General features: G+C 42.3%; 1 protein-coding gene across 5 annotated transcripts in view; it reads left to right on the forward strand.

Moving 5' to 3' along the window:
* macrod1 (mono-ADP ribosylhydrolase 1) overlaps nucleotides 1-8,398 on the forward strand; it is a 106,023-nt gene that overhangs the window by 73,232 nt on the left and 24,393 nt on the right. For all 5 annotated transcript variants that reach the window (XR_003832940.1, XM_029441863.1, XM_029441862.1 and 2 more), the window contains one exon: nucleotides 75-191. Coding sequence is in view for 4 of the 5 variants with exons in the window: in XM_029441863.1 (XP_029297723.1) it covers nucleotides 75-191 (117 nt within the window). In the remaining variant the exon portion in view is untranslated. The remainder of the gene's footprint in view (nucleotides 1-74; nucleotides 192-8,398) is intronic.

Here is an 8,398-nt window from a genome sequence, read left to right on the forward strand (position 1 = left end):
CACTAAGTAGTCAGATTTCAGGGTATTCACATAAGTAAGCCAACTTTCTAAATCTCCTGTCCTCTCCTCTCCAGTGGACGGAGCGATCCACCGCGCTGCAGGTCCAATGCTAAAAAAGGAGTGTGCTTCCCTCCGCGGCTGTGACACCGGCGAGGCCAAGATCTCTTGTGGCTACGGCCTCCCGGCAAAGTGTGAGTATAAAGTGTGTGTGAGTGTTTGTGTAACTTCCAGCTACCTCAGTGTGTTTTCACTGGAATGCTTCCAAGTGTGAATGTGTGGGAAAGTGTGACGGTGATGCCGGCTACAGCAAACTGCACAGTTGATTTTTGTCCGAGATAAAAAAAAAAGGTTGAATGGAAAAAACTCAACAACATAAAATAAGGCAATTCTGTTATCCAAATCTGCAGCAGGAACATTTTATTCTTCTTCGCAGAAATATACACAACTTGATTGAACTGTTTTTCTGTCAAGTAGACCTGTTTTCCTTTCCAGCCCTCCAACTCGACTACCAGCAGAAGCTCATTTAGGTATCCACAATAATCTCATTTACTGCCTTCCATTTATAGCAAAGTAAATGGCACTCAATTATTAAGTGGCGCTCCATTGGGGCGTGTATAATGTGACAAAACTGAAGATTCAACATGACAAAAAAAGCTTTTCTAGGTGTTTTAGTTTTGGGGAAAAAAAAGTCTCCTCTACCTTCTCTGACGTCTAAAAAACAACTTGTGACTGTGGGAAGAGCCTCAGTACTCGATGTAGGCATTAAGAAGAAGAAGAAGAAGAAGAAGAAGAACTGAACAGCAGTAACTACCCTAACCACACTGACAGGTGACCTCTTGGAAGCAGTGCTGCAATCAACTATTATAGTCATCATTATTGAACCTAGATTGGGAACTACTGGTTTAATCGATTCATTTGTTTAAGCTCGGCTTGGAAGTGCAGTGCTATAATACTGCAGCAGCGATTACTTAAACAAAATGTGGCAGAAAAAAGTAAATTCCCTTAAATGAAGTCATGATGTTGGATCTGAAGACTACAAGTTTGAAAATGAAAACTTTTGTGAGAAGTGAGAAAAGAAGGGAGACCTCTGTTAGTCCGCTCCTCATCTCTGCTCGAGGCTACATTAGCTGCTACTAGCATAACTGAACTGAATCTCCGATCCAACTGTCGGCAGTTGAGTTGCATTGTGGGTAATGTAGGCACCAAGTTTTGACAAGAAAGAAGAATGCGTGGAATTAAAAGGGATTATCTCCATATCTGATGTATCGATTTTGATCCATTTGATGTCCATTGTGAGAATGTTACAGGAGTGCAATGCTAAATAAATAGAGTACAACATTGTAGCATGACAAATTATCTGTAAAAAAATAAATAAAAATAATAATAATTATTTGAAGTAGTTACACATAGAATATTACTTGTCTCATACTGTGTGTAAATGGTTACACAGTTCAAAGCGTTACTATGACACTTACACAGTTTCTTCCTCCCGCCCTCTTATTTTAAACATGATCTTTTTCTCGGAGCAAACCATGATATCTCCCACCACACAGACAGCATGACACCACTAGGTATTGCAATAATGCCCTCACCAAGCTGTGTATAATATAATAACCACCCAGGTGTGTGTGTGTGTGTGTGTGTGTGTGTGTGTGTGTGTGTGTGTGTGTGTGTGTGTGTGTGTGTGTGTGTGTGTGTGTGTGTGTGTGTGAGATTAAAGGAACACTGAGTCTGTGTGATATCAGCTTATGGTTCCACAGAGAGTTTAAGTTCACAGTGAAAGAAAAAAAAGAAAAGAGAAGCGATGATAAAGGCGAGTTCAAGGCAGAATAGAGAGCAGGAGTAGAAGAGATAGATGAGAATGGAGTGGGAGAGTGGTAAAAGAAATAAAAAATAAAACAAAGCGAAGTGCGGGAGGGGATGGATGTGAGGGCAGCTGAAGACAAGAGGGAAGTAGTGAGACGATGCGTTCTTACATCGTCTGTTCTTCCTTTGTTGGTTAACTTTGTGGATGTTAGCTGTAATGTTTGTATACATGTGAGAGGATGCTGCTGCTGTTACATGTGTCCTTATGTGTGCATGTGTATTTCTCTCATGTTGATACACTTGATCTGGTGGTGTGCATACTGTGTTTACATGTGTCTGAGTTGCATTAACTGTAGTATACTCAGTGAATACAGTGTGGGTTGCCTGTCAGGTCCCATCACTCTCTTACCTGTAACTATCTGTCAGCATGAGATCTGTGTGACTGACTATCTTTATGAATCACTGACTGACTAACGGTGTGTGGTTGTGTGTGCATTCATGTGTGTGTGGCTGTTGCTGAACATGCGGTTTGGAGACTGGCTCTCTCCTTCCCAGACAAAATATTAAGTCCCAAGAATAATTCAACATGCGTCTGCTCCGATGCTTAAACACTCACAACAGGGCTTGATTACTTCTCAGCAGGAGGGAGAGAGGCGAGACAGCAACAACACAGGGAAAGCAAAGGAGGGATAACAAAGCAGGCAGAGGACTGTGTGAAGGCAGAGCGCTGCAGTGCAAAAGAGAAAGAAATGAGAATTAAACTCGACAGGAGTGAGGCAGGGAGGTTGAGAGACAGGTCCAATCTGAAAGCCAACACTTTGATCTTGATTTGTATGGGCTTGCCACCAGATGTGGAATTTAAAGAGCATCTGACTCACGAGTTGCCAAATGGTGCAGAGGACCTGCTGTCAGCCCTCCATGCACGGTGTCCGTCGATGATCCCGCAGCCACTTAGCCAGCAGCATCCCACTACCGTAACCTAGCAACACCCAGAGTGCAGGGCACACTACCGCTGCTGTTTAGCAAGTCACATGCAATTTGGGGATGTTGACAAATGACAGCTGGCATATTTCAAGCAGGCCCTGCCTATATTCACATATTAACCACAATTTAAAGGCAGTTACATCAACAATATGTCAACTTTGGGGCATGTGAGCTGCTGTAACGAGGAGGACTGTGCATGACATGAGTATGGTGCTCACTTGTTAGGCAGCTGCATGCTGTAAGATGTATGTGTACATGTATAGAAGTGTGTGTGTTTCGTGGTTTCCAGACAAGGGAGCGTGGGCCGTAAGTGTTGTCCAGGCGACCCAGCGCCTCAGAGCTCACCTGTGTACCGATAAACACAGCTGTAACCCTGCAAACGTGTTCCCCAGCCGGTCCTCGCTCCCCCGCCAAACACACCGATATACAACAGCGTGCCACACCGGAGAGGGAAGGTGCGGAGGTGCGGGGGGCGGGGGTAAAGAGAATGAGAGAGACAACATGAGGTCACATTCATAATCACTTCTCACATCCAGTAAAGGCAGCACTCTGCTTTAGTGACGTCATTGCAGACTTACAACCTTGACAACATTTTATTCTTATTCGGATGAAGAACTGAAACATCAGATGACTGCAAATACAGTGCAAAAGAAGCTTAAGCCATAAAGTACTCCAGGTAGTCAACTGCACAGCTTAATAGTTTTCCAAGTTAATACAGATGCATCATTTGTCTGGCAGTTGCAGTTTGGCACTAAAAGAAGGTACAGCGGATCAATTTCTATTCTCTTAGATCCTTAGAAAAATATGTAATGGGAAAATACTGCATTGCTCCTTTTGCTCCTCTGTTGTTCTTATTGTTGTCTTTCTTCCTATCTCACATATGTTACGGGGTAAAGGTTTCCCTTGGTGTTTATGGTAGGGGGGGGGGGCAGTAAATAGGTAAGGAGACAGGGGGGGCTGTGTTTGATAAACAATGACCAAATGGATCAACGCCAGGTCCGGCCAACAGTACTTTCCCCTTGTCCTATTCTTGACCCCTATTGGTCACTTGAGGTGTATAAAGCTGAGACCACATTCCTCACACGGTATCATTGCTTGACAGACCTTCGTGCTGCATGCTCTGATCTTTTCTGCAGAAAGCCTTTTTTATAATAAAATACTCAAAGACAAACTTTGTATCTTTTGAGCATCTTTGTTAACAGAATTTCCACCGCAAATATCTTGCTAAATGCTCCAATATGTTCACCAGCTACTCGCTGCCTTTGTCTCTGTGCCGCTTTGTGCTTAGCACATAGACTACAGTGGGCTTTTTAAAGCATTTTTCTTCACAAAAAGAAAGCTGCCTGCTGCAGCTGAAAGAGCCGATCAGTAAGGTGAGAATGAAAATAAAGAAGTAAAAGTTGCTATAATGCCCCGTAGAGCTGGAGGGAACGGCAAGGTTGGGTGATAATTCTTAATTAAGGTATGTGATCTAAAAAAAATCCCAATTAACTGCATTTTAAAATGATCCTATAGCTCAGTCAAATGTGAAAAGCTTTGTAGCATAATTGCACATATTGCTTTAATGTAGTCCCAAATACTTTCTGTTTGCAGTGTCTTGCATTTTGGTGGGAAATTGGAAGAGAGTGAAGGATGCTGTTTGGGGAGCGGGAGTAGCACAGTTGGAGGTGGAGAAAGATGGAGGGAAAACAAGATGGATATGGAAAGGCCCAGAAAGAAAAAGTGCTGAAGGAAATAGAGAGGTACAAAGCAAGAGAGATATCACTCTGTCAAACACTGGCTGTTATGCCCCCCTCTCTTCCCTCTCCTGCCTCCCATCTCCCAGTTTCTGTTCCCTCGGTGGCCAATTACTGCTAATTAAAATCCTCACTGCAGCTCTCCCGGACCCCCTCTCTTCCTCTCCTCCAGTACCTCCATCTCTCTGCTTCGCCTGTCGCCCTGCCGCTCTCTCTTGTCTGTTTCCCTTTTTTTTGAAGACGTGGTGTTTGTGCCCTTCGTGATCAACAACTTGAACACCTCATCCTCTTCCTCACCTTTCTTACTCTTCACCTCCTCTCTTTTTTCCTTGTATCTCGCTCCTATCCTCTACCCACCTTTTCTTTCCCTCCCCATCTCACCTCCTCCCTCTCCTTCTTGTCCTATCATCAGGAGTAGGGTTTCTTTAGTAGTGCCAAGAGACTTCACAAGGCTCTGGGCTGAAGACTGTAGCACTCAGACTGTGATACTTTGCTAGTTGGGAAGTTTTTTCCTCTCCTTTTTTTTTTTTGACAAGGTTGTCGACGTCTTTGCTTCTTCCTGCCTCGGCGTCAGCAGTGTGATCCTTGTAGGTGTTAAAAAGCTTTGTCAAACCTGCTGCTGATGATGAGGAGGAGCATGATGATAATGTTCACAGCAGCTCTGGTGTTAATTCATTCATTTAATTCATTCGCCTTGAAGGAGAAAATGGAAAAAAAAAAGCTCCAGTGTTGCTTGGCTTAGGGAAAGAGAGTTGGAGTGAGGGAGTAAAGAACGTCTTTGCTGTTCCTCTCCGATGAAGGGAATTATGTCCGCTCCTTTTAGTATCGGCATCTTGTTCCCCCCTTCTCCGTCTACTCTTGTCCTCCTGTTTAGAATAACTGCCCCTCTGTCTTTTTCAGAAAAAGGTGTAAAGAGATAGGGAGAGCCGTAGGGGCCTTTACAAGACCTGAGCCTTCCTTTTGTGCCAAAGGTCCGGGCCTGGATTTAAGAGCTGTGTCCGCTTGGCTGAGCACTAACTGAGGCCGAGCACACAAAGGACCAGCTAGCCTTTTTCCTGCCTCCTGCTTTAAAGGCAGATAAAGAAAGGCAAGGGACAGATGGAGGTATGAGAAGAGAGAGAGAGAGAGAGATGGATGGATAGATGGATGGATGGCCGTTGAGTATGAAAAGCAGGAGCAGCGACTCGTGGCCTCCCAGGTAAGAATGGCGAGAGGCCATGGGTGGGAGGGGAGGAGAGGGAGGCCAGGACAGAGCCAAAAAGAGGGGTTATGACAATTGGCCGGAAAAAAGCTGGAACGGCAGACAAAAAGAAAAGCCGGGGCGGGTGTCTCCGGATGGCACTCAGTCAAGTCCTGTTAAGGCTCACGCCAGTGTGACGCCCACGTGTGAGAGAAAGCACACACACACACACAAACACACACACGCACACACACACAGTCGCTCACTGCCTCTTTGCAGGGTAAATGTGCATAGCAAAGCAGGTGTGGGATGAATGTAGTTTGAGCTACACTGAAATACAAATGTACATTGCTTCTCACCCTCCTGTGTTACTTACTGTGTGCCTTCCTTTTCTTACCTGTCTGTTTATTTTTACCTTCACTGTGTTTCCTTTCATTTTGTTATTCAGCCTGTTTGTTATTGTACAATGTGATGAGGCCTTAATAAAACAAGTGTAGCAGTATGTTTTATAAGGGTCTTGATACCATCTGTCAGAAACAAGCTTTTGTGTCATTATTAGGTCAGACTTTGTTTTACGTTAATGAAAAAGTATCTTATTATGATCGAAATGTTAAAAACTACAGTATTCTCAAGTGGAAAACAGGATGATCCCACAGAGGACATTAGCTTATTGTGCGGAGAAGAGCTGTCTGACAGAGGACAACTGACATGAAAGAAAAAGGCTGTGCGAAGAGTTTCAGATGAGACTGATGGAACTTGTCAGCGTAGAAAGAAAACTGAAAGGAAGAAGCTCTTGCACACTCTCCACCTTACTTTAAATTATATTTGTATTACATTTTTATGCAAATATTTTTAATTATGTTTGCTTCAGGGAAATATGATATCTGGATCCATGTGTACCAAGTTTATTGCACCAAAAATTATTAAATTTTTTATTATTACAATCATAATAAATCAAGATTCACATACAAAGCCTGTGGTAGTAATTTACTTCAGTATTTTTTAAAGTTCTACGCCGCTACATGTCAGAGAGACTTACTTTTTACTACATTTATCTAACAGCTATAGTTACCAGCTACTTTAAAGCAAACATGGATAACTTAATATTGTTGGTAATCTCTTTCGATTTTCCTCAGAGCTACCTACACGTTTCCCGTCCGTTGTTGAGTTTCCTCTTAGCAAAATGCGAAAGGCCCTTCTCTAGAGCCATGTTTGGTTTGTCCCTGCTGAGCTACTGTAGAAGATTGCGGTGCAACATAGCGGACTCTGTGGCAGAGCACCCGCTCCCTATTTAGAAATGAAGGGCTCATTCTAAGGTTACGAAAACATGATTCTTAGTTTCATACACTAATAAAAACATAGCCGTAAATATTATATTCCATTTCGGTTAATAAATCCCCCTAAATATTACACACTGGCAATGGCACACATCCAGTGAGAAAACTGCTGTTAGATTACATGAGATAAGCTACAATCGAATCATTGCACAGAATATCTTTGTACGATCGGATGAAGTTTGTCTTCAGGATAAAAATCAAAAGGCCTCACATCTGTTCAACAGAAAGTCATGATTTCCTGCTCTGTGTGGGAGATCGAGCTTTTCAGCCCCACAAAACCGAAGACACAATACAGCGATATGCACGACTGCAGAGTAATGAATTCATATGGCACACTAATATTCATCTGCAGGCAATTTGAAATCTCTTCTTTACATATCATAAACCGACGTGCTACACACCCAACATGTGTGCAGGTTTATGTAATGAGTATTATTTGGAAATATTCAACCTCTAGCAGGATGATAAAACATGGTCATTACATGCTTATTTTCGCACCGCATGCAACTACCACAATAATAGCTGCCGTTAGGTAGACCGCATAAAACTGCTCCTTGGAATAAAAAAAATGTGTCCGTTCTGTGCAAAATCAGCATGAAAGAGCGGGACTGTTAAGTGTGTCCCTCATTAATCAACTAACAGAGACAGAAACTGAAAAACTGCACAGGAAAAGGCCACCGTAATGATGTGATGACGTGGGCCCAATTTGATTGGTCGAATTTAGGCCTTTAAGATGGTTTGGTATTTATTTGAATAAAACCTATTAAAGGTCTTTATGCTGTAAGATTAAATTAAATATGTCTCCTAAATGTAAATAAAAGGTACAAAAAATGTCTTCCTTGCAGTAGTCAAATTATTATATACTTTCATATTGGCACTTATCCGTGAAACATTTATGTGCGGAGACATTTTATTATACTTGCATATTCAGAGCACATCAGTTTTGCCTTTTACTTTCTTACAGTTTGTATTGTCCTTATTATGTAGCCTATATTATTCTCTCAGGTAGTGAAGCGCTGGATTGGTCTTTTCTCAAAACAAAATGATTTAATCTCCACAAAAAGATGGATTTAATCATGACAGCATAACAATCTAGATTCACATGATCTTGATTTAGGTGATTGGGAAAACATTTTTCCTTTTTCACAAAGAAATTCTGAAATTTGGCAGCAAAACAAGATATATTTTCCTTTTTTATTCAACACTTCCTTGTCAAACACCCTGGTGTCTATATTAATCACAATGCAACTTGACCGCTGACATTTTGATGGGAGATTTTAATGCGTTATGCTGGTAGCGGCTAATGTAGCCTTCAGCCGCTAGCCTCAAGCAGAGATGAGGAGCTTGTAGTGATT

The sequence above is a fragment of the Cottoperca gobio genome, chromosome 10 (genome assembly GCF_900634415.1).
Source record: "Cottoperca gobio chromosome 10, fCotGob3.1, whole genome shotgun sequence".
NCBI lineage: Eukaryota > Metazoa > Chordata > Actinopteri > Perciformes > Bovichtidae > Cottoperca > Cottoperca gobio.